This window comes from Xyrauchen texanus, chromosome 6, assembly GCF_025860055.1.
Source record: "Xyrauchen texanus isolate HMW12.3.18 chromosome 6, RBS_HiC_50CHRs, whole genome shotgun sequence".
Taxonomy (NCBI): Eukaryota; Metazoa; Chordata; class Actinopteri; order Cypriniformes; family Catostomidae; genus Xyrauchen; species Xyrauchen texanus.
The window spans coordinates 3,979,978-4,006,233 of record NC_068281.1 but is presented as its reverse complement, the minus strand read 5'-3'; the positions used below and the strand labels follow the sequence as shown (position 1 = coordinate 4,006,233).

The window sequence follows — 26,256 nt, the reverse complement described above, 5'->3', positions numbered from 1 at the left end:
GGCTTGTAAGAGTCATTCATTCGGAAATCGGACTATACTGGTCTCGCTGTGTGAGTGTCTGTTTCATGATATTGATTCAAAAGAGCCGGCTTGTAAGAGTCATTCATTCGGAAATCGGACTATACTGGTCGTGCTGTGTGAGTGTCTGTTTCATGATATTGATTCAAAAGAGCCGGCTTGTAAGAGTCATTCATTCGGAAATCGGACTACACTGGTCGTGCTGTCTGAGTGTCTGTTTCATGATATTGATTCAAAAGAGCCGGCTTGTAAGAGTCATTCATTCGGAAATCGGACTACACTGGTCGTGCTGTGTGAGTGTCTGTTTCATGATATTGATTCAAAAGAGCCGGCTTGTAAGAGTCATTCATTCGGAAATCGGACTAAACTGGTCGTGCTGTGTGAGTGTCTGTTTCATGATATTGATTCAAAAGAGCCGGCTTGTAAGAGTCATTCATTCGGAAATCGGACTATACTGGTCTCGCTGTGTGAGTGTCTGTTTCATGATATTGATTCAAAAGAGCCGGCTTGTAAGAGTCATTCATTCGGAAATCGGACTACACTTACAAGCTGGCTCTTTTGAATCAACATCATGAAACAGACACTCACACAGCGCAACCAGAGTCATACATTCGGAAATCGGACTACACTGGTCACGCTGTGTGAGTGTCTGTTTCATGATGTTGATTAAAAAGAACTGGCTTGTAAGAGTCATTCATTCAGGTATCAGTCTACACTGGTTACGCTGTACTGTGTGTTTTTTATTGTTGATTCAAAAGAACCGGCTTGTAAGAGTCATTCATTCGGAAATCGGACTACACTGGTCATGCTGTGTGAGTGTCTGTTTCATGATATTGATTCAAAAGAGCCGGCTTGTAAGAGTCATTCATTCGGAAATCGGACTACACTGGTCGTGCTGTGTGAGTGTCTGTTTCATGATATTGATTCAAAAGAGCCGGCTTGTAAGAGTCATTCATTTGGAAATCGGACTATACTGGTCGTGCTGTGTGAGTGTCTGTTTCATGATATTGATTCAAAAGAGCCGGCTTGTAAGAGTCATTCATTAGGAAATCGGACTACACTGGTCGTGCTGTGTGAGTGTCTGTTTCATGATATTGATTCAAAAGAGCCGGCTTGTAAGAGTCATTCATTCGAAATCGGACTACACTGGTCGTGCTGTGTGAGTGTCTGTTTCATGATATTGATTCAAAAGAGCCGGCTTGTAAGAGTCATTCATTCGAAATCGGACTATACTGGTCGTGCTGTGTGAGTGTCTGTTTCATGATATTGATTCAAAAGAGCGGCTTGTAAGAGTCATTCATTCGAATCGGACTACACTGGTCGTGCCGTGTGAGTGTCTGTTTCATGATATTGATTCAAAAGAGCCGGCTTGTAAGAGTCATTCATTCGGAAATCGGACTATACTGGTCTCGCTGTGTGAGTGTCTGTTTCATGATATTGATTCAAAAGAGCCGGCTTGTAAGAGTCATTCATTAGGAAATCGGACTATACTGGTCTCGCTGTGTGAGTGTCTGTTTCATGATATTGATTCAAAAGAGCCGGCTTGTAAGAGTCATTCATTCGGAAATCGGACTATACTGGTCTCGCTGTGTGAGTGTCTGTTTCATGATATTGATTCAAAAGAGCCGGCTTGTAAGAGTCATTCATTCAGGTATCAGACTACACTGGTTACGCTGTACTGTGTGTTTTTTACTGTTGATTCAAAAGAACCGGCTTGTAAGAGTCATTCATTCGGAAATCGGACTACACTGGTCACGCTGTCTGAGTGTCTGTTTCATGATGTTGATTCAAAAGAACCGACTCATAATAGTTATTCAGTAGGCAATAGGACACTGGTTGTACTGTGTGTTTTATGCTGTAGATTCAAAAGAACCAGCTCCAATCAGGAGCCAATCGTTCAGGAATCGGAATACACTAGTAGCGCTGTATGGTATTGGTTTTTTGGTGTGTTTTTTTCAAATAAACTGGTCAAACACATATTTACAAAATGAATCCTTAAAACTAGCAATTAAATTAGCATCAAAATCCTGACCCAAGCCATAGCTACAGACCAGAATATCATAGAGACTTTTAAGTAGGCTGTTTTAACTAGGACCAATAATAAACCATTAAAAAAGAAAGTCAGCACATGAGAGTGCCACTCACAATTTCTTCCAAATATAAAAATCTAGTTTTATAAATCTGTTTTCCTTTTGCATGTAAGAAAGTGTAACATATGTATTTATCTGCATGTCTTTCAGTGAACTGTTATACAGTTCTGAATCTGATTCTTATGTCATTTTGTTTTTAGGTTGTGCTTTCCTCACCTACTGTGCTCGTGAATCAGCCATCAAAGCCCAGAATGCATTGCATGAACAGAAGACTCTACCAGGGGTATGTGTACCTTTCAATCTCTCCTTATTATCAACGCTTTTAGAAGAAAGAGCTGAGATATTAAAGAGATTTGAATTTATTTTTTATATACAGCATGTAAATATGTGTGTATGGAGTTGTAGGTTTAGGTGATATGGAATCTTTAGGGGAATGCTCTGTGTGTGTGTGTGTGTGTGTGTGTGTGTGTGTGTGTGTGTGTGTGTGTGTGTGTGAGTGTGAGTGTGAGTGTGAGTGTGAGTGTGAGTGTGAGTGTGAGTGTGAGTGTGAGTGTGAGTGTGAGTGTGCTTCATGCTATAGGGTTTGTTTGGCTCTCGTGCAAACACATGTACACGTGGTCGACTGTCATGGGCAGACATGGCTACACGTTCAGATGCTCCCATCGGGTCTATCTCTGCTGTAGACCAGCTGCTGTAAAGTGCCAGCAGATTTATGTAAAGGTTACAAACATTAACCTTGTTGGCTCACACACAGATGCATGACAAAAAACAAAACAAAAAACAGCAATACAAATGCATTCATACTGCACTTCTGCATTCTTTGCAAACATACATTCAAAGCTGAGAATAACTTTATGGTTGAATCTCACTAAACATTTATTAATTTATATTGCATTAAATGTTCATGTACAAGGTTCAAAGTCTTTTTGCATTGTGCCATTCATTTTGAGACAGTTAAGCAAATTTCCCCTTAAATTCTCATGCATCCTGACATTTTACTTTTGAGTATTGGGTATCAACTCAACCAGATGTCCCCGACTCAAAATGTTGTTTTTGATTGTTTTTTATTTGTGAAAGAGATGCATCAATGGTGATGAAAGCCAAAATATTAAATGCCACTGATCAATATTCACTAAGTAATCAAGTATTTTGTGAACGGGGGTCAAAATAACAAATGTCACCTGTGATTTTGGAGCAAAAAAAAAGTAACTTTTTTTTTTTTACACACAGATAGGTACTGTAGGTCTATTACTAACATCTGTTGACTTCAGTGACATTTGTTGCATTAACCCAAATTAATTCCCAAAAATGGGAAACATTATATAAAAAAGGTTTCAGAACAACTTTTATTTATTTATTTTTTTATCTTAATTTTAAAAGCCCTATGTGGTTAAATCCCAGAGATATGGGGTTCTCAATGTGGCACCGTGTATAAATAGTACAATTTAACCTAATTTCAATGGTCGAAAACCGAATGTGGGTCACATGGTATGAAGCTAGTTTTTCTTGTCCAACAAAACAAAGGGCTGAAGTACAAATAATGTTGAAACTATATGTACATTTATTAATTCTCATAAAAACAGGATTGTCAAAATCAACATTTTTGAGGGTCTTAAATACACTATTATTAAGCAACACATGGGACACTCCAGTTAGGGCAATACCTATATCTAGTTTTTGGATATCAGAAATGTACATCTCCAAAACTCTGAAATGCATCATTAGGTGTCCAAGCACCGTTATTTATTATTTCTTTATTTTATTGTTCATGAAACGTTCAATTACTGTAATGCAAAGACTTCTGGATTAAAAGTCAGCACAAATATATACTATAAGAATAAAATAAAATAAATAAAAATAAAAAAATACATATAATTCTCTAAGGAACCTTGAAAATGATATCACTACACGTTTTAATCATCCTAAACATATACTTATTTCATACTTATAAACATATACTTATATACTTAATCTTAATAAAATAAGATTTTATTTTATGTATTTGTTTTTTTTTTTTCAATTTTATTTTACTTCTGGGGTGAAAATGGTCTTAATGGGGCAAGTATACACTCAAAATATATATATATATATATTTTTTTTTTGCCTATTTTAAAGATTTAAGCATTTTAATTTCATATAAAAATTCAATAAAATTAATTGTGCAATTTTTAAAACTTTAAACATTTAAGTTTTTATATTATTTTCTTTTGTAAAAGAAGTGCAGCATAGTTATAATGCAAGTCATCATTTTTTCACTTTGAGACGAGTGTAATGGACCCACAACCTGTCTGAATGGAGCCCAAATATAGATCTGGGTGTCTTAAAAAAGCAATGAGCTACTTTTACATGTGTTTGGAGTGGGGTCATCTTTATCGAGAGCAGTAGAGCATTATTTTAGGCTGGAGAGACTATTTCAGAAGCAGACATGGTATTGGTGGAATATCAGTCAGTCATGTGACACCTGGACTGGTTTAGAAACCGGAAACAGCAGTCACTGGTTTGTTTAGGCCAATTGAGTTTAAGTCGGCATGTGGAGTCGTGTGGGCTGGGAATTGAACCACCAACCCTGCGATTAGTGGCCGACCCGCCACAGCCGGCAAACATCAGGGACCAATTGAGTTCTTGGATCCAATGCAAAATGGATGAATTGCGGGTACAATCAATCATGCAAACGCCCACTAATATTGATTAATGCATGTTCTATTGTTATCAAGGGTGCGAGCGAGTCAACCCTGTTGTGCAATTCAATGATTTCCCATGAAGTCCAACGACTCAACTGAATGTTTCTAGAAAATGTATGTGTAGTGTGTGCACCATTGTTTCTTTTATTTAAGGGCTCTAATGGCTTGTCAGATTGTATTGTTGTACTATGAGGAATTATCGCGCTCTGGTTGGTTCACCCGTAAGAACTACAATATAATTCATAACTAGGGTATTTATCAGAGAGATGTCTACAGCGGGAAGAGAATAGAGACGGAGTGAAAAGAATATAAATAGAGAGAGTTGGAAGATGAATAGAGTAATATTTTCAGGATTATGCAAGATGGAATACACAAACAGGGTGACAAGGGTGTATTTTTTGTCTTTGGTTAATTTGATCAAAACTAACGGTCTTTTTTATGAAGGTCATCTTGAAATTATTTTTTATTTTGCAAATATTTGTGATCATTTTTCAAGTTATAATTTTGTCAAATTCTGGTTAAAAGTTATTAATGGTTGTTTTAGATTAAAAATAACCAAATTCATCTTTTTTATTTTTGTTTTAGGTAGTTCACAAAAAACTGGAAAGTGTTTACCATGCCTTGATTATTTTATTTTCACTACTTTTCTAGTGCTTTTAAGTGAATAAATAAATTAGATATACAGTATATACATACATATACATATACATATACATATATATATATATATTGGTTACAGACCGATTGTTTCACTTTTAGTTGACGATAACAATCCCAGTGGGTCAGAAGTTTACATGCATTAAGTTAACTGTGCCTTTAAGCAGCTTGGAAAATTCCAGAAAATGGAGTACTGGTGGCGTAGTGGGCTAAAGCACAGAACTTGTAAGCAGGAGGTTGCTGGTTCGAACACCACAGCCACCACCATTGTGTCCTTGAGTAAGACACTTAACTCCAGGTTGCTCCGGGGGGATTGTCCCTGTTATAAGGGCACTGTATGTCGCTTTGGATGAAAGCGTCTGCCAAATGCATAAATGTAAAATGTAAATGATGACAAGCCTTTAGCCAATTAGCTTCTGATAGGATAATTGTTGGAGGTGTGACTGTGGATGTATTTTAAGGCCTATCTTCAAACTCAGTGCCTCTTTGCTTGACATCATGTGAAAATCAAATGAAATCAGCCAAGAACCTCAAAAAAAGAATTGTGGACCTCCACACGTCTGGTTCAATCTTGGGAGCAATTTCCTAATGCCTGAAGGTACCACATTCATCTGTTCAAACAATACTACACAAGTATAAACACCATGGGACCATGCTGCCATTATACCACTCAATAAGAAGAGGCATTCAGTCTCCTAGAGATGAATGTAGTTTGGTGCAGAAAGTGCAAATCAATCCCAGAATAACAGTAAAGGACCTTGTGAAGATGCTGGAAAAACAGGTAGACAAGTATCTATATCCACAGTATAATGAGTCCTATATCAGCATAACCTGAAAGGCTGCCATAAAAAAGCCAAACTACAGTTTACAAGTGCACATGGGGACAAAGATCTTACTTTTTGGAGAAATATCCTCGGGTCTGATGAAACAAAAATTAGCCAGTTTGGCCATAATGACCATTGTTATGTTTGGAGGAAAAAGGGTGAGGCTTGCCAGCTGAAGAACACCATCCCAACCGTGAAGCATGGGGGTGGCAGCATCATGTTGTGGGGTGCTCTGCTGCAGGAGGAACTGGTGCACTTCACAAAATAGATGGCAGCATGAGGAATGAAAATTATGTTGATATATTGAAACAATATCTCAAAACATCAGCCAGGAAGTTAAAGCTCAGTCGCAAATGGGTCTTCCATATGGACAATGACCCCAAGCATACCTCCAATGTTGTGGCAAAATGGCTTCAGGACAACAAAGTAAAGGTATTGGCCATCACAAAGCCCCGATCTCAATCTGATAGACAATTTGTAGGCAGAACTGAAAAACGCAAGCAAGTAGGCCTCCGTTACACCAATTCTTCCTGAAGGAATGGGCTAAAATTCCAGCAACTTATTGTGAGAAGCTTGTGAAAGGCTCCCCAAAACGTTTGACCCAAGTTAAACAAGTGAGTGAGTGTGTAGTGGTTAGCGCACTGTGCTACAAACCTGGCGACCCGAGTTCAATTCCCGCTCATGGCCAACACCAGTAATGATTATCTGAACCGGTCCTGGGCCTCCCCTAGGTCGACTCAGCCTAAAATGAGTACCTGGTGCAGTGTGTAAAACATCACCAATGGGGAGACAAAGGCGGTTGGGCGTGGTGCTGGCCACCCACCCCCTTGTGTACTGTTCTGGCCTTCATAGGTGCTCGATAACAGCACTTACCCCTACAGTCTGTAAATGGGGGATCTTTGTCTTTGTTTGTGTGTATATATATCCAACAATATTTACAATGTTTTTTTTTTCCTCCAGAAGTTCGTATAAATGGTTACCAAAGAGAAAAATCAAGGTACATATTTTATTGTGCATGTTGTCCATTCAAACTTTGTAAAAAATAGGGCAAAAATATTATTAAATTCTATTTAGTATACATAAAATGCTAGCTTTGAAAATGGCCATAGAAAGACAGATATTCTATTCCAAAAATGTTTGAAATGTAATTTCCACATAATGGTGTCAAAAATGCATAATTTGTGATGTGTTGGACATGACATTTGTTGACGACAAAAATAACTCTCCTGTGATGCATTTATATTTACTGTTGGACATTTTTAGTAGAAAAATGAATAAAGTAGTGAGTTTCAAAAAGGTTTTGGAGGGAGTTTCTTTTCTGTAAGTCACCTGGGCCAAAAGTGCATTTACTAAACGTCTTAAAGATGAATAGAGTAATATATGCCAGGGCAAGTCAAGTTTAGAGGAAAGGGAAGTAAAGAGTGAGAGACAGAGTTGGAATACATGAACAGGGTGACTCGGGTCATCATGACAGCCCCGGGCGTATGTGCGTTCATGTGTGTATGTTGAAGAGAAAGCCACAAACACCCCAGCAAAGTTCCCGCATCTCCATTAAGTGTGTGCATACAGCGAGCATCAGGGTGCGAGAGGTCACAACAGGAAAATGAGAGAGACTATGTGTGAACATCGAATCTCACACTTGTTTTGCATTCATGCTAGACTGTTGGACAATTGGGACAGAAAGACCATTATTTTTTCCATTTCAAATAAACGAATAGAGCAGAATGAGATTAGATGTGGTATAAAAAAAATCACAGCATTCACAAATATGAATCCCTGTTGATCTCAAGTTTGGGACTATTTGGTGCTTGAAAAAGTCCATGAAAAAGCTTAGTGGGGAATTTAAAGGGGTCATAACTAGTGGTCAACCGACACATTGGCGAGTTCTGACTTTTTTAATTAACGGCATCGGCCGATACATTTTCCCCTTTGGCCGATTTACTTCTTGAGGGCGCTGAGAATCGCCTGCTTGCATGTGAAGCATCTGAGACATGTAAACGAACAGTCACAGTCCATTTTGTTGATACGTGCCATCATGTTACTACAATAATAGACCGGTGTGCAACACAGTGTCATTTAACTGATCCGCATATAATAGCCACAGCAGACATGTTTGAGCTCATAATGTTAAAGTGCTCACATGTTTCATTCTCCTTCTCTCCTCAACAGTTCCCTGTACCCTTAACTGTCTTGTCTAATGATAAAAAGGCAAATATCAATCAAATTAATATCATATATACCGTCTGCAAATATGCGCATATCTCGTTTAAACAGATGTAATAAACCAACCTCACAAAACTTCAGCAGATCCAGCATCCTGTGGAATGCTCATAAATCTTCCTCTGAAGCATATAACAGTCTTTCATCAACTTTTCCCAGTAACTTTTCTAATGATAAAAGGCAAATATCAATAAAACCTCTATTATATACCATCTGCAAGTATGCAGATATCTCGTTTAAAATGATGTAATTCACGAACCTCACAAAAATCCACCGGTTTCTTCTCGTCGAGGGCTTATATAATATCTTCCTCTGAAGCACATTTTATATCAGCCAGAATCAAAAACTTCAGTATCTGGATAAAAAGTACCTCTCATTCACAAATCATGATGGTCCATCTGTGGCAATCCAAGGAAGTGATCCAGGCCATTAAATCTGTCAGGAGATTGAGGCTCATGCTGAATCTGCACGAACGCGTGAGTGCAACTAAAGTTATTTCTAGCAAGTCAGTCCACTGTCGGCCATGTTTGGAACGCTCCCGGAGACTATTTCCAGTCATGTCAGTGTAGCTCCTATCTACTTGAATGGAGAAAGACCAAAATCTCGAAACGGTTCGTCAAGATTACAATCAAAGAACATATTTCAAATCAGCAGTAAAATCTGACAACACCGGTATCATAAAGGGTGCTTCTTTACCTCAATTACGCAAAATATTAAAGCAATTTTCCCAGCTTTTATAGCTCATGCGCATTCTCAAGTTGATTGACGAGATCTCTGTATCTCACAGGTGATTGGCTCTTTTACTTGTAAGGCGGGACTTCCTATCTACATCCGTTGACCATTGGCTGCAGTTGGGCGTTCTTATTATTCCCTTTAAATTTAATAGAAGTGGCCTGCCTCTGCTAAATAGTCTCAGGTACAACTTCAAGGTAAATGCGCTTCACATGTGCTATGAGTAAATGTCTGTAACGGTATAAGTACAATCAAGGAGGAGGCGGGAACCGCCTGAACGGTCAACGTAAAATTGAATGATATAAATTAACTTAAAACAATATAAAACATAAACAAACAGACACGCATGCAGCACGGCTGCGTGCATCTCTCTCTCTCTCAATATGGCATCTCTGCCCCCTCATTATCTTGCTCTCCTGCTGATTCAGCGACAGCCATGCACCCTCACGGCCTGGCCATGCCCTCCTCCTCATCACAATGTCTTATTCACTATACATTACTATAACGTGGACATGCCATCCATGGTTGCTGGAATACTGTGTGTACTGTACTTCTTCCTAATATATTAACAATTTATTAATGTGCAAATAAATAGAATTTGATGACTAAACAGAAATCAGAAGAAACTGTAATCTACCATTTTAAAATCCAATATATATATTTTTTTAGATTATTTTTTTACAAAGTTAAAGTTTTGTGTGAAAATTAGTAAATATAGTGCTAAATAAGAGTTTACTATTTTTTAGCAATTCTATGTTTATGTTATTTACTATATTCAATTGTGTGATATATATCGGCATCTACCATTAAAAAAACCCATATCGGTCGACCGCTAGTAATAACATGGATTTTTGTTGTTATTTGAATATGTATGACTCACTTATAATATTTGTAAAGCTTTTTACACACACACACACACACACACACATACACACACACACACACACACACACACATGTTGTGTTTCCATGTTTTATGGGGACTTTCCATAGACATAATGGTTTTTATACTGTACAAACTTTATATTCTATCCCCTAAACCTAACCCTACCCCTAAACCTAACCCTACCCCTAAACCTAACCCTCACAGAAAACTTTCTGCATTTTTACATTTTCAAAAAACATCATTTAGTATGATTTATAAGCTGTTTTCCTCATGGGGACCGACAAAATGTCCCCACAAGGTCAAAAATTTCGGGTTTTACTATCCTTATGGGGACATTTGGTCCCCACAAAGTGATAAATACACGCTCACACATACACACACACACACACACACACACACACACACACACACACACACACACACACACACACACACACACGACTGGCTCTCTGCTTTTGACTGACCTGCCATCTCACTGCTCACTGCTACTGGGTGGGGCTCTGAAGTGATAAGGTAAAGTAGGTGTTGATGTGTGGTTGTGGAGGCGGTCAGATGAAAATGTCTACTACAGTGTGACATCACAATATGGAGGAAGTAGAGAACGAGTCATGTTGGCAGCTTGGTTTTAATCTTTTTGCAGTGAGGAGGAAGTTTTGAGTTCTGAAACTTACAGTATGTTTTTATAATAAAATGACCACTATACTAAAAGATCAAGGAAAATTTGGTTCCTCATGTCATGACCCCTTTTACAGATGACATTTGAATAATTTGACTGAAAATGCGCATTTATAAAGTAGTGTGAATTATGATTTCATGTCAGCTTTAAGACCCTGTATTTGCATTCTCAAACTATAGTTGCACAGCATTTCTGTCCCTCGATGGTGCAACAGTTTGGCGATAATTCCTTTTGACACGATTTAGTTAAATGTATTCAAAATCAATTCCGCTCACTTTAAGTTGATTTAATAAAATATAATTCAGTTTGATTAGATTTGCTTTGATTTCTTTTAGCTCAACTCTCTTTAATTCGGTTTAGTTCAGTAAAGCTTAACAATCCCTTAAGGATCGATTCACAGGAAGACACAGTGATAACAGGGGAAAAGGAAAGTCGACACACAGTCGGTATATATTTAAAGAAATTAAGGAATGAAAGAGAAAAACATGGGGTGGCATTCAAGAACTTCAATAGATGGGGATTACAAGAACAAGACCCAGACTGCATGCTGATTTACTTCTACATCACAGTAAAAAGTATTTACTTCGCCAAAGTACATACCAAAGTCCCTTTCAAGGCAAGTCAGTTTATGGGCAGTTTAAGGGCAGCTCTTTTCTATAAACAAGTGGCATAACAGTACATCACCTTTCTACTTGAATGGAGAAAGAACTAAATCTCCTAAACGGTTGGTTAAGGTTACGATCAAAGAGCATATTTGAAATCAGCAGTAAAATTTGACAACAATGGTATGATAAACTGTGCTTCTTTAGCCCAGATCAAGCTAAAAGCTATTTTGGAGAGTTTAGGCTACTTAAGCCAATTCAACTTTGAAAACATCAACATCAGACATCAAACAACATCAGCTATGGACAGCGCTGTTTTGTCATAGTATAAAATACGTAAAAATCACAAAAAATCAAAAAACAATTCTGATTGCCGATTTTGCTTCTTCATTGTCATCGCTCCTACATCAGTGGGAACAATGAGTCCGACATTTTTATGTGCACAGGTGATCGATGCGGGGCTGCAAGGTAGAATGGAATAAACGTATATCGTCCTCCACCTGTAGCCTTGATTGATATTTGCTTTTAAGCAGGGTCGAAGCGGAAAACCTGCACTCACATAAGTGGAGATGAAGGGGATGAGGACTTGCATCACATTTCGAGAGAGGTGGGGGAAACTCAGTCCAATCTGTAAAGCAACACGATATGATGCTTCAGTCACCTTAGTATTAACAGAGCTATAAGTCTGGATTACTCTCTTTTGTGTTTGCAATTTGTGGCAGCGGGGGCGTGGTCAAGTGCCCGTCCGGGAGAGGAAAGCGGTAAGGGCGCTTACACCTGAGCTAAAGCTTAAACACCTGTCTCTAATTCCAGTGAGCACGAGGAGAGCGGCATAAAAGCAAGAGAGAACCCGACAAGCCAACCCAGTGTGACATTTTTGTAAACCGTTGTGAGAAAGACGGCAATTAAAGCCTTACCTTTTTGTTGAAGCCTTACACTGGTGCCGAAACCCAGGAATTAAAAAGTTCCAAGCATGGAGAAAGGTCGCCAGAGTCCTCCCAGCTGGCGGAGGTCCTCCAGTCCCTCGCAACGTTACACCAAAGCCACCAGCAATCCCTGCTTGAGCTCCGGCAGGACCAAGATCGCCATTTTTTTTAAATCATGCGGGCTCAGGCAGAGGACCGGCACACCATCCGGAGCCTCCTCAGCCAGGAGACTGCGTCGGCCACAACCGCGACCCCGGACACCCGCGCTACGCTGTCCCTGCCCACGTTACAGAAGATGGGGGCAGCAGATGATCCTGAGGCCTTCCTCGATTTGTTCGAGCGCACGGCAGAAATCTGGGGCTGGCCGCTCGAACAGTGGGCAGCCCACCTAATTCCTCTCCTGTCCGGGGAAGCTCAACTTTCGGCACCAGTGTAACAACCCTCACAGGAAGGAGGACAGGAAACGAGGCTTCAATAAAAAGGTAAGGCTTTAATTGCCGTTTTTCTCACAAAGGTTTACAAAAATGTCACACAACACAAGCACACTGGGTTGGCTTGTCGGGTTCTCTCGACTGGAGGCTCTGTGTCTGCTTTTATGCCGCTCTCCTCGTGCTCACTGGAATTAGAGACAGCGCCCGTACCGCTTTCCTCTCCCGGACGGGCGCTTGACCACGCCCCCGCTGCCACACAATTCTTTCAGATTTTTGTCAAATAATTCCAGTCGCTTGGCCACAAGACTAGAGCTTGGCCTCAATGTGACACCGGAGCTTACTGTCTCTCAAATTATCATTTGCTATCACCTCTTTTCTAATAACACACTGTGGCAGCGGCGCATCATCGTGACCGGTCCACGAAAATATTTCAAACTTTAAATATTCGTGATCATACCGAACAGTCATGTATTTTTTTCCCTCACGCCGCGCTTCCCCTGGGGCTCTCTGGAGCCCCCCAAACCTCTGCCCTACATAATGTAATCGAGAAGAGTGCAAAGTTTAGTAAAGTGCATTTGATTGAAAGCATAGAAAACACGTTTTGAGAGAAAATATTTTTTTCAGTGCACGTCATTATGGTGCCTAAAGAGAATGCAATGGAAGTAAATGGTGACTGAGGATTACATACTTTCTAACATCTACATTTGGATGAACTATCCCTTTAAGTCATTGGCTGACTTGGCAGCATTATTGGTGCAGAATGTGTATATAAGGTGCTATGACAAGTAGTGAGGGTGCACGGCCGGCGCCGAGTCACCTAATCAGTGGGAGAGAGAGATAAGGGGGGGCCAGAGACGCCTGTGAGAAAGAGAGAGAGACACACACAGAGTTATGTTTGTGTGTGTGTCTTTTATGTTATGTTGAAGTTCATATGTATCATTAAAACTTTGTTGTCTGCTCAACCGGGTCCCAGCTTCCTCCTTTCCTGACCGAACAGAGGTCTTATAGAGGGGCCTATGATGTTATTCATCGCAATAGATGTAGTTGCATATTATCAATGACTCTGGCTTTGGGAAGGATCACAGCTGGTAGTGAATCTCATACAGCTCAGCTAGTTACACAAGATGTGTATCTGTACAGTGTGTGTGTGTGTGTGTGTCAGTGTGTATCTGCTGTTCTCTAGATAGCAGCACAGCCCAGCTTGAGGGATCTATAGTTGCCATAGAAACGGCAGCAAACCTGTTATCAGTGTAAGTGTAATGAGGAAAAAATGCAATTTCATCCAGCTTCAGAATCACACACACACTCACACACAATGCTGCCAATGGCCAACCATAGCGGTGGCACATTTGGATGCTTAGCTGTCTTGTTTTACAGGCAATAGTTGTTCCTCTAACATGCTCAGAGTTCAGAGTCATTTAGTCTGCTTAAACGGAGCTGTCTTCTTTAACACTGCCACATTTTATTGCTCAGAGTTTGCTCTTTCATGTTGCAATATAGTGTTTGTTGTAGATGTTTATTCTAATAGTTCTTTTTTTTTTGCTGCTCAGATACTTTGATCTCGAAATATATATATATATATTTTTTTAATCTTGAGTTATCTGAAATTTGATTGCTGACTTTTGGTATTTTGGTATTTGGCAAATCTGAAGCAAGTCTGAGACATTGTTGAGATCTCCTCTGAAATTCTAGAGACACGTGAGATTAAATGTTGTACTGAATAATAATTTTCAGTTACTCAGCTCTTAAATCGACTTGAAATTGTTCTTTGTGATTGTTATGTCCATAAAGTTAATTAAAAAATCTTCATCTTTATAGTGTTGGAGCCCTGTTGATAAGCAAATGTCTCATTTAGATTTCCTTTTAATCCCATTGCTGTTTTAGAGAAACAATTGAGATATTAAAGAGATCTCAGGGCTCAGGTGGTAGAGTGGATTGGCTACCAATCACAGGGTTGGTGGTTTGATTGACGGCCCACACGACTCCACATGCCAAAGTGTCCTTGGGCAAGACACTGAACCCCAAGTTGCTCCCAATGGCAGGCTAGCATCTTGCATTGCAGCTCTACCGCCATTGGTGTGTGAATGTGAGTGTGGATGGGTGATTGGGACACAGTGTAAAGCGCTTTGGTAACCTCTAAGGTTAAAAAAAGCGCTAAGTGTAGACCATTTACCATCTCATTTTATGTATTCTTTCATGGTCTCTGGTGTGAAAAGATTTCCTCAGCTGTGTCTAACTGCTCTTAAAAGAAGTGCTCACTCAATGTACTTCCTCTTTAAAACTCATTGGCATTGATTCTGGCTAAATTCTGCCTTCGGTTCATGCAGGAGAGTTTTCCAAATGAGCGTCACATGTCAGCTGTAGCTAGGCAACCTGAAACACAAGAACTAGAGTCGGTTGGCTGATAAGAGCAAAAACTTGCTGAATTTTGGAGAGTTGTAGTTTAATTGGGAGTGGTGGTTGCGTAGTGGTCTAAAGCACATAACTGTTAATCAGAAGGTCGCTGGTTCGATCCCCACAGCCACCACCACTGTGTCCTTGAGCAAGGCACTTAACTCCAGGTTGCTCCGGGGGGATTGTCCCTGTAATAAGTGCACTGTAAGTCGCTTTGGATAAAAGCGTCTGCCAAATGCATAAATGTAAATGTAAATTGTTTATTTTTTATAAAATACAATTAAATAAGTATAGTGCTTGCTTCTAGAAAACTTGAGTTCTGGCAAACTAGCCGCAAACTTGCCACAAATATCTTGCAAATGTTTGCCAGAAGTTTGCAGCTCTTCACCGTTACTGGTGAACCTGCAGCAAACCTTTGTTGCAAACTTGTGACAAATTGTCCATTGTTGCCAAATCTAATTTGAATGTGAAAATGAACAGTTGCAAATTTGCAGTGAGTTTGCGGCAAATATGCCACGGACTCTTGATTTTTGAAAGGGATGCCATCATAGGTGGTTGCTAGAGCATTGCTATGTGGTTGCTAAGGTGTGATAAGTGGCTGTTAGCATGTTGCTATGTGGTTGCTAGGTCTTTCTGGGTGGTTGCAAGTAGGGGTGTGCAATATTGACAAAAAATGATATCTCGATATATTTGGGGATTTTGCCGATAAGGATAATCAGACGATATTTTGCATTATTCAAAAATGTGTTTGTAAATGTCTTTTTTTTACTAGCTCCGTTTTACATTGTCAGTAGTATATTGATATATTACTAATTGAAACATTGTTGGAAAGGGTATTTATTTCAAACTGAAGCATTCAAGTAGAAACAACACAAATCACTGCTCTGCTGTAAGGTGAACTGTGCAGAATACCACATCATAATAAAAGTATCTAATGCAAACTTTTGTCAAAAATACAAAAAACTAGCCCATAGTATCCTTTTAATTAAATTACTGACTTCAAGTTCTGTCCAATATTGCACGAAAAGTAAACAGGTGTAACAGCTGTAAAATTAGAAACCCTTCAGATTTGTCAAATATTGCACCAAAGAAAAAAATATACATGTAAACAAATGATTCTACTGTGAACAAAGTCTACGATTTAAAGACTATAATGTAAAAGTCACTAAAACAGAGGAAACAGGCTTTCAGCAGCTTGAACATTTTTTGCCATTAACTGGGCTTCTTTGGATCTACATGCGTTTCAAGTTGTGTGATAAAACACCAGCCTGTCCACAGCATCTGGCTTGAGAGCTGCACGGTGACATGTAACAATATTTCCTCCTGTGCTGAAAGCCCTCTCAGAAGGGCTGCTTGAGGCAGGGATGCATAGGTACTTTTTTGCTAGTTTCCCAAGTCTGGGGAAATTTATTTCTTGTGTTTTCCACCAGTCAAGTGGGTTTACGTCACCGTCCACCTCTGGTATCATTAAGTAGCTCTGGATCTCCTTTTCTATAGCAATGTGCAGAGACTCGCCTCTGAATTCCTGTGGTTTCTTGAAATAACTGCCAAAAGACTTTTTTGTCTTTTTTGCTGGCTCAGTGGCGTCACCTGCTTCAGGTTTCGCTGTTGTAGTCTGAGCAGAAGCAGTTGATGGGCCTGGGTTAGGGCTGTCTTCCTCGGTCACCATAGCTATGAGTTCTGCAATCACTGCTGTCCCAATGGTTTTGATCCTGCCATCGTTGTTATAGCGGTTTTTGAACCGTGGGTCAAGTGTGGATGCCAAACTCAACAGCTCTTCCACACAGTCTTCAGAGTACTTGGTGTTCAGGTACTCCAAAATGGTTTGTTTGATTTTTTTGGTAAGCTCTGTGTCTTCAGACTTCACCGCCAGAACTTCAGTGTTGAACAAGGACAACACAGGTTTTAAGTAAGAAACTGTTACAAGTTGCTCACCTGACAGAGCGTCAGTAAACTCTAGCAGAGGACCAAGTGCTTTGCTTACTGCCTCCAGCACCTCAACATCTTGCCATGTTGGCACAAGGTGCCTGTGCTTTTTGTCTGCAGTTAAAACATGACGAAGGGCCTTTTCTTGCTCAAGAAACCTCTCAATCATGCGCTGTCTTGAGCCCCATCTTGTTGGTGACTCTGTGATCAGTTTGTGTTGAGGAAGCTTCAGCTGCTCTTGTGCATCAGCAAGAGCTTTTTTCTTTTTCCAGCTGCTGAAAAAAGCAGCAACCATTTTCTTGCAAACTCCAATCGCTCTGTCTATTCTAGGGTCCCGCGATGCTCCTCTCTGGAAAACATTTAAAATAAAACATCCATTGAACATTCAAAGTGTGAAGGTATGAATGACACTTTATATTATTTTATATTACTATATTACTATATATATATATATATATATATATATATATATATATATATATATATATATATATATATATATATATATATATAAAATAATTTTTTTAAATACTACTAATATATATATATATATTCCTGTCATTTTATTTGGTTATATTACAGTTCTAAAACAACTTTGCTTATTTTATTTGTATTTTTAATCATTCCAAAAAATAAAATTGCTTACCAATGGCAATATGAAGCCTGTGGCCGAAACAAGGAAGCCGCTGCGAGTTGTTAATCCGCAGTGCACTGACAACGTTAGCCCCGCTGTCTGTTGTCATGCAAACCATGCGATCTTCGGGCAACGACCATGATGCCAGCGCATCTTTTAGACCTTGAGCAATTATGTCGCCTGTGTGGTCATCTGGAAAGTACGATGTCTGCAGACAGTAGCTTTGGAGTTGCCAAGTTTCATCAATGAAATGTGCTGTCAGGGAGAGGTATGGCTCTGACGTTCTGCTTGTCCACAAATCGGTTGTTGTGGCAAAATGTAAAACCTTCTGCACTTCATGCGCCAGAGTTTGGCGACATGATTCATACAATTTAGGCAGCACTGTTTCACTGAAGTATTTTCGTCCAGGCAGTGTGTATCTTGGGTCTAACGTCTTTAAAAGCTGTTTAAAACCACCTCTCTCAACCGCTTGAATTGGCACCATGTCTCTGGCAATGTAATTGGTGACAGCGTTTGTTATATCTTGCCATCTGTCGCTTTTTCTGTCGTAAGGAACTTTCTTGGTAAATGAATCAGCCAACGTTTGTTGCGTGTGTTTTTTAAATTGTACCCTGTGAGCTGCAGGTGTCGTGTTCGGCTGACTCGCGAAGCTTTTCATAATCATCATATTCAGTGCGGTGGGTAGTTCGAAGATGATGAAAAAGATTGGTCGTCGAGCTGCTTTTGACAGTAACCGATTTTCGGCACATTTTGCAGATCGGCATCTTTTGACTAACATCTGACCTTTCAAAACCAAACCACCTCGTGCAGCAATTTGATTGGTTTCTGAACATGAGTGACATACTCGATAATATGATTGTGCATATCGTTTAAACAACAGTCACGATATTATCGCAAACGATATATATCTCACACCCCTAGTTGCAAGGTGGTTCCTTACTGGCCCAAGTCAAAAGAGCTCACTCCCAAGTCTCTATATATTATTGTGGTATATGATACCCGACTGTGCCTTAAAAACAAAGTCATTCACTTTTCTGCACATTTGAAAGACAGCACGATACACATGCAAGGAAACTCCTGGATAATTATAATTTTCCTCAGAAGAAGAGCGGGACTCCGATGAACATTTGTATTTTGAAGAGACTTGATCTAGCCGAGGATACAATTTCGGACAAGTAAGTCATTTAGATTTCATTAGTTGTACATATTTTACTAGTGGGGCTGTTTCCAGACATGCTAGCCAGGATTCAGAGTATTGAAATTTGAAATATGTCCTAATAGGCAAGTTTTAGTTACATTTAAATGCTGTTTCGGCTAAAGCAGGTATTTAAATTGTATGCTGTAGGAAATAAATATGTTATATAAATAATATGAATATTTTGATTATATTTTAACTAGTGTTTATGCTGCCTCATTATCATCAACAAAGCTTGTGCTTGCAAATATGGGTTCAGGTTAAATGAGTAAAATGCACTTTAAATATGCCCATATTAGAAAATCACCAACTTGTAATGGTTTCTGAAGGATCATGTGACACTGAAGACTGCAGTAATGTTGCTGAAAATTCAGCTTTGATCACAAATTGCATTTAAAAGTATATTCAAATAGAAAACTGTTCTTTTAAATTGTAAAAAAAATTTGGATCAAATATATGCAGCCTTGGTGAGCAGAAGAGACTTCTTTTAAACGTTAGTGTAGGTCTAAAATTAAGTAATGTCTTTATGTAAAGAAAATTTATTGTTTTAGATTTACTTCTTTTAACTTAAAACTTGATTTTAATCATCAAGTCTCCTCACATTCATTCTCTTTCTGTCACATTCATCATTGATAGGCCCAGGGGAGGGTCTTTTGTCTCCCCAGGTGTGAATTACAATCAATATTCATGATCATTCACGCCTCCTCGCATATGACCTTTCTAACACTAAAAGTGTCTTACAAAAGTTCAATTACTATATTGTTTTGTATGAATGAGTGATCAGGATGGTTTTCACATCATTTTGTAGCAAAAACTCTAGGCTACAAGATCCAGTTCTCAAAAGTCTTGTGGACAAATGTTTAGTATGTGTTATATGGCCTTATTTTAATGACTTAAAAATGTGTGTTTTTCAAAAACCATGCCTAAACATTATTTTCTCAAAAATACAAACATGTACACACATTTTGCTCACATATTATTGTTGCCCAGTTTGTGCTGAATACAGTGTTATCAGACTTTAGACATTAATGTGTTTTTAAGCAACTGAAAAAAGCACAAATGTCAAGCCATGTCAAAACTTCTCCAGGGCCCAAAACACCCTCAGACCCCAGAGGGTTAATATCGATGCTTGCTTAAATTTAAAAAGCACATTATGCATTTGAACAACACAATTTCGTATGGTTCTTATGGGTTGTTGAGCCACTTGAATGAACTCATCGGCTACACTTTGACACACTTTGAACAGCCCTCAGGTTGATCTAAGTGGAAGTTGTCTTTCCTGTGTGCTCTTGTGTTCGGCAATGGCATGGAAGTCCACATATGAGAATGAGGCCTTTTATATAACAGTCATACAGAGAGAGAGAGAGTGACTGATAGAGAGAGAACGTGAGAGAGAGAGAGCGAGAGAGAGAGCGCTTGTCCATGTTTGCTGCCACTTGGCGATGACTTACAATGTAGGTGCAAACAGTCACACATCAAAACAAATAACGATCCAATGCCACGATTATGAATTCTAGGTCACTAAGTCCCGCCCCCATGTATGTTTCTCTTTTTTTATAATTTCAAAGTGCAGCAGTAATGCGATGTGCTGCTGGAATAGGCCTGAGGCAAGTGTGTGTGTTTGTGTGTGATAGAGTGAACTTTATCGGGCATGTTTAAACATATGTATGCTGTGATACATACTGGTGTGTATATGTATTGTATTTCGCATGTGTGTATGTGTTGGCAGATGGAGTTGTGATTTCTGCTGACAAATTTTTTATGTTGTCCTTCATCCTCAATGACCACACCAGATCAGCGTATTGTTGTTTGTGTATGTCTGTACGATCACTCTCTAAAGTCACTGTTCAGGCCTCGTGGAATATATGCAAAGACAGTAAATTGAGTTTGATTTAAACATTTAATTGCTCAGAGGCTGCTTTTTCAAAGCTTATGAGACTGGAGTTCTCTGTTACGTCTCATTCAAATGTAATCTACAAACCTATAATGGCCAAATAAACATTGCATTAAAATCATCACAATATTCATGATATTGCTTTAGTTTTATATCACTTTGAAGAACCCTAATGGCTTTAAGATCTAATGGGGTCTTTTCTGCATATTGTGCATTTTGTGGTCCGTTCTGCATAACGCGGCGGCTCATTTTAGCTTATCGTGGCCCATTCGGCACGTTTCGCGGCCGACCCACCAGCACGCTTGGTTCTCCTGATGGCCACTCTGCCCCTGATCATCCCCAAAGTGCGTCGGCCCACCAGGAAAATGTCCGGTATGCCAGATTACCAGTTCAGCCCTTATGTGGACAGCGGAATTTAGTTATGAAATGTGAAGTAATTTCATGCTATAGCAAGTCAGATTTTTGTCATAGTTTATTATTTGTCCAAGAGTGTTGGTTATTCATGCTTTTGAGACGTTATAGACATTACAGCTGATTTTCTAAAAAGCTGAATAAATAATTCAGATTCAAAGTAATGGCAAGCATCATCAAATCACTGCCAACCATGTTAAAATAAAATGTATCATTAGAAAATTGTACTGATTACCATCGTCCCATGTCTGCCAAACATGTTGAGTGGTCCAAACATCATCTGCAGTTACAATTGAATGCACTAGGCTGCATAGGAAAGCTATAGGATGCTCCCTTGCTCCCTAATTAGTGAATGACTTAACCTCCAGTGTGCTGTCTGTCTTCACTGGTCTCAGAACAGTTTGAAATGCACCTTATTGTCATCCTAACTCCATACAAAGCCTCTGAAAGCAACATTTTAAAATCTAATGAGCATTGTATAATATAATAATATTTGTTAAATGAATAGAAGTTATTATAAAGACATAACTATAGTTGATAGAAAGATCAGACTGACCTCACAGTGAAATCAGAAACATTAGGCTGACCTTTCTTTAGCTGAAATACCTTTCTGTGCCTAATGAAATGCGAAACACTGCCCCCAGTGGCCAAGGTGGTAAGTGTAGTTGGCAGCATTTTCTGGGTATTTTGACCACAGAGGGGCGCCAAAAGAGAGTCAGGAAATGAGTTGTTGTTTGCTGTACAGGCTCTAAAACAGTGAGGAGGAATGCACATTGTATAAACTGTTCTTCCACCAAACCCCAAACCTAAACCTAACCATCAGTAGAGTAATAATGTAATGTTAAAGAAACAAATGCAACCTCCAAATCACCCTCGTCACTGATTATGCAAAGGCGTTTACTTCCTGGTTTAATGCAATACTAGTTTTCTCCATGCACACACCTTCACTAATGTGCATTTTGAACACATTTTGAGTTCAAAATACAATCTTTTTTTTATTTTTTTTATCCATTCCTGGTATTATTAGATTGATAGAGACTGAGCTGCTTTTTATTGTGGGGACACAATCGTCCATCAGACTGAATAAACTGATTTATTATACAGTACCTGTAATTAAATCTGCAGTTTATCTTAACTTGACAAGAGCATCTTAATAACGAACACGTTAATATAGAACACGTCTTACGTGAACAGCCACATAGTCAAGCCAAGTTAAGTCAAGTTCACCTTCATGTTCATGTTTCACATCTTGGAGGAATTTCACGCTTGGATGCCACTTTGTAAATAAAGACTGCACTTGGGTTCTGCACATCACCGTTTCATCATTGTCTTCAGTCTGCCTCTTGTTCCTGCTCCTGCCTGAGCATCACAAGGCTAGTGATGGCATATGTTCAGTGAAATGGAAATAAAATACATAGACTTCTAAAGCCACTTTTTATAACATTTATTCAATGTTTTTGTCTTTCACAATAACTTCTTTGAATTTGGGGGGGTTGGGCTTCTCTGCAAATATTAATATATGCAGTTAATCGCAGTTTATTATACAATGTTTAATTGATTCATTAAAAATCCACAACCGTAATATCCTTCATTTAAAACACACAGAGACTCTCTGTTCTCCGCTAATATTCCAGCCTGTTTCGGCATATTCACTTGTTGATGGTGGATTTGAGGTTTGGAGAGATGCAGGAATATTACTACCTAAAGGTCACAGGCTCAAACCCTATTACCATCCGATACGCTTCATCATTAATATCTCATAACCCCACACATTTCTGCTACATTCACCACACCATCGCTTCTGTTTGCCTTCGCAGGCTTTCTCACAAAAGATGGAGCTATTCATTTTGCTTTCACGCTCTGCCCAACTCACCGACAGATAATGGATCTGTGTAGCCCACAGGAGTGAAAGAGCATCTGTGTTATCTCTCTCTCTCTCTCTCTCTCAGCTTAGTCTCACCTCAGCTCTCTTGTAAAAGTCCTAAAGCACAGGTGAAAAAATATATATTGTCTGTATTTAGAGGATATAAAAGAAAACACAATGCCATTAAATGGTAAGAGAAAGGAAAATTTAAAAGTGAGGTTCATCCAAATTAGAAAATGATCTTATAATTTACTCACCATGTTGTTCCAAACCCAGCTGATTTTCTGATTTCCATGGAACACAGAAGGTACATTTTTAAGAATAACCTGGCCACTCTTTTCCACATTATGAAAGTGAATGGGGACTGGGGCTTCCAAGCTCCCAAACAACAAAATTTAAGTCCTTTTTCACTGACAATCTTAAAGCTGAAGTGTATAATTTCTGCAGCACTAGCGCCACCAAACGTAATTGCGAAAATAAAAATAACTTTCAAATGGCTTTCCGAGCACACCCTTGACACCCAAACTCACGCCATTGTCCGAGTCATTGTTGTCGTGTCGGGCTGAGCAGCCGCTCAAAACAGAGGAAAGTGCAACAGTCCACACCGAGTCGCTATTTTTGCCCAGTGGAAACTGAGCCTTCGAAAAAGCTCTTGAAGTGGATACATTTGTGTGGACTGGGAAAACGGAGATATTCGAAAACAAAGGCTGGACTGCATACGTAATCAGGGCTGGACTGGGATATTACATAGTAACTGGCCCAAAAGTTTCCAAAAGTAAAGTGGCCTTTTCTGCATATCGTGGCGCCGTTTTGTGGTCCGTTCTGCATTACGCGGCGGCTCATTTTAACTTATCGTGGCCCATTCGGCCCGTTTTGCCCCGATGGCCAGTCCGCCCCTGATCGACCTCAAAATGCAGCGGCCCACCGGGAAAATGCCCGGTATGCCAGATTACCAGTCCAGCCCTGTACCACTCCTCTCTGGGTGGACCTGAGCCAGTCCTCCGACCCCTGGCGGATGGCGGCCGTTCTTCCACGTTCAGGCGGTCAGCAGCAACTCCTCCATACCCTGGTGTATGGCCGCTGCTGCTCCTTTGGGTGGATGGCAGTGGCGAGGTCTCCACCACAGCGCATCCCTCATCCTTCCCGGGCTTTGGCACCAATTTAACACAGTTAAGGTTGGGAAAGGAGCCGGCTAAACAGTCAAAATTATATTTAATAAGAACTTAAACAAAAGACACACAGAACAAACACACACATGGCAGCTGAACTGATGCGTTCCGCTGCATTTATCCCTCTCCTCGGCTGATTAACCCACTTGGGGGCCGGGAGTGCATAGTCACGGCCCGGCACCGCCCTCCTCCTCATCACAGCGGGATAGGGGAAAATATTGAAACACCACAAAATTTAGGGGACGATTCCATCCATCCATCTTCAACCGCTTATCTGAAGTTGGGTCGTGGGGGCGGCCTGACTGGGGGACCCCCGAGGCGTTCCCAGGCCAGTGTGGAGATGTAATCTCTCCACCTAATCCTGGGTCTTCCCCGAGGCCTCCTCCCAGCTGGACGTGCCTGAAACACCTCCCTAGGGAGGCGGCCAGGGGGCATCCTTGCCAGATGCCCAAACCACCTCAACTGACTCCTTTCGACGCAAAGGAGCAGCGGCTCTACTCCGAGCTCCTCACGGATGACTGAGCTCCTCACCCTATCTCTAAGGGAGAAGCCCGACACCCTTCTGAGGAAGCCCATTTCGGCCGCTTGTACTGGTGAGGGTAGGAACAAAAATTTACCGGTAGATCAAGAGCTTTGCCTTCCGGCTCAGCTCTCTTTTCGTGACAACGGTGCGATAGAGCGAGTGTATTACCGCCCCCACTGCCCCGATTCTCCGGCCAACCTCCCGCTCCATTGTCCCCTCACTTGTGAACAAGACGCCAAGGTACTTGAACTCCTTCACTTGGGGCAAGACCTCCTTCCCTACCTGGAGTACGCACTCCATCGGTTTCCTGCTGAGAACCATAACCTCAGATTTAGAGGTGCTAATCCTCATCCCGGGGGGGCGATTGTTAGTGAATAATGATATATTCAAAAGAAAAGTATGGACTATTTTTATGGTGTTTTTATCTTTTTTTTATTATTATTATTTTTCTTTAGCTTGACAGCTGTAGTCAGTCGGGAGTGTAACATTTGGTTCTGGAATTTAAAATACTGTAACAAATCCATAGCGGAATTGATTTTTAATTACAAGTGTAGTTCTAGAAGGAAGATATCAGGATTCATTCTATCAGGCATCTCATCCATTCACAATACAGCCTCCACTTTACAGTATAAGCCTGCGTTTTCACCTCCTTCCACCCCATCACCACCAGTTTAGGTCCCGTCCTGGGCAGGGGTAAGCTCCACTCCCCTGCCGTCATCGCCTATGGCAGGATCTGGGAGTTCGAGGAAGTATCTGAGCGCTGAACCGTAGGACAGGGCTTACGCCAAATCGATATATAATTATCTCTACATTCGTATTGTTTAATAATGGATTTTCTGGTGAGGACTACACCATCTACGATCCTGAAGGGAAACGATCCACCAATCAGAGATATGCTGTAGAGCACGAAGCCATTTGTTTTGAGAATAATGGCTGGCTGATGAAGTTATTGGATGGCTAGCCGGCTCAGCCAAAACCTAAATGGCTGCTGCAGCCGCCAAACTTTTCATAGCTGCAAATGGCTGATGCTGCCACTTCATGTCTACAGATGTTTATGTTATACTGATTTACTAGATCTCAATATTTCCAAGCAATGCATGGCTTACACTATATTTCTACAAAATGCAATACAATGTAATAAAGAAAACACCAGATTTTACTTTCACAACGTATGTACATATTTTGTAGTCTGTATGCTACTAAACATTTTCAAATAGCCTACAATGTGTTGTGTTTAGGCTAAATGTATGTAGGCTAAGTTGTATACAATAACTTGGCATTATCATGGATGAAGCTTATCATATTACACCTTGAAGGAGCAAGTGATGATCATTTGCCATTGAGCAGTAGGCCAGTGGAACTAAACATGCATTCCACCGGCACACTACCTGCGTGACGGCAGAGATCGCGGAGAAGTATGTTGATTAAGAACGCAAACTTTTGTTGAATTTATGAGAAAGTGTAGTAAAATAAAGACCTTTAATGTGTATTTATTAGAAAAGGA

The 26,256-nt window shown here is 40.0% G+C and overlaps 1 protein-coding gene across 1 annotated transcript in view; it reads left to right on the top strand.

The window, feature by feature from the left end:
• Window positions 1-26,256, top strand: part of LOC127644522 (CUGBP Elav-like family member 5) — a 194,840-nt gene that overhangs the window by 12,166 nt on the left and 156,418 nt on the right. The window contains exon 2 of the mRNA XM_052127717.1: window positions 2,309-2,391. Coding sequence (XP_051983677.1) covers window positions 2,309-2,391 — 83 coding nt within the window. The remainder of the gene's footprint in view (window positions 1-2,308; window positions 2,392-26,256) is intronic.